The sequence below is a fragment of the Eimeria mitis genome, genomic scaffold, assembly GCF_000499745.2.
Source record: "Eimeria mitis Houghton genomic scaffold, Emh_scaff2045, whole genome shotgun sequence".
In the NCBI taxonomy this organism is placed as follows: domain Eukaryota; phylum Apicomplexa; class Conoidasida; order Eucoccidiorida; family Eimeriidae; genus Eimeria; species Eimeria mitis.
The window spans coordinates 7,508-8,345 of NW_013570367.1; the positions used below are offsets into that span (position 1 = coordinate 7,508).

The window sequence follows — 838 nt, forward strand, 5'->3', positions numbered from 1 at the left end:
AGGAATTGGAAAATCCGGCAAAAGCTCTTTTTCACGGTCTAGCAAGACTGCTAGACAGAGAAAACGAGGCAGAGGAAGCGGAGGAGCAGCAGACAGAGACGCGGCTCACGTACAGCAGCCCATAGATGCCTTAAACGTTTCCTTCGCACGAGTTGTCAATTTGCTGCTGCAGCAGCAAACATTCAAGGTGGGCCAGCTTCTCCGTGTCACGTTTGCTGCTACAGCAGATCCCTATTGTCTGTCTTTTCCGTCTCGTCGGCCTTGTTTTGCTGCTGAAGCAGTTGTTTTGGGTCTGCTACAGTGCTGGTTTACCTGTAGGGTTAGTTGCTAGTTTATTGTGTGTTTGGCGGCCGTCCCTAGATGCAGTTATTCCGCGTGTAGATTGGGTTCGGTATTTCTTGCGTATGCAGCCGTTCTACGGCGCCACTTTGTGTGTTACGCTCCTGCCAATCATCGCTTGCTCATTTGTTTATTAGTTTGTTTATGCGTTTGTTCGTTTACTTGTTTATATGCTTACTTACTGTTTATTTCTTTTCCTTCTTTTGGCGCATATTTCTTGCTCGTTTTTGTTGGGTCGGCATTTTCTACTTCTGGTTGTATTCATTTTTTTTTTGGGGCTCTCACAGAGCTATATACCTCCTCTCTATTTATCATGTGCATTTATTTGTTTGTTCATTTGTGTTACAGCCGTTCGTTAATCGTGTGGACGACCGCGTGGCTCCGGGGTATTCGGTGGTGGTGCAGCATCCCATGTTTTTGCGGAAAGTCTTATCGAAGTGTAGGGAGCGTCAGTACACCTCAGTGGCTGCATTTAAAGAAGATATAGACCTCATCGTAT

At 46.1% G+C, this 838-nt stretch overlaps 1 protein-coding gene across 1 annotated transcript in view; it reads left to right on the forward strand.

The window, feature by feature from the left end:
- EMH_0047820 (Bromodomain, related) overlaps positions 1-838 on the forward strand; it is a gene marked incomplete at both ends in the record, with an annotated part of 6,076 nt that overhangs the window by 4,304 nt on the left and 934 nt on the right. The window contains 2 exons of the mRNA XM_013496328.1: positions 1-187; positions 688-836. Coding sequence (XP_013351782.1) covers positions 1-187; positions 688-836 — 336 coding nt within the window. The remainder of the gene's footprint in view (positions 188-687; positions 837-838) is intronic.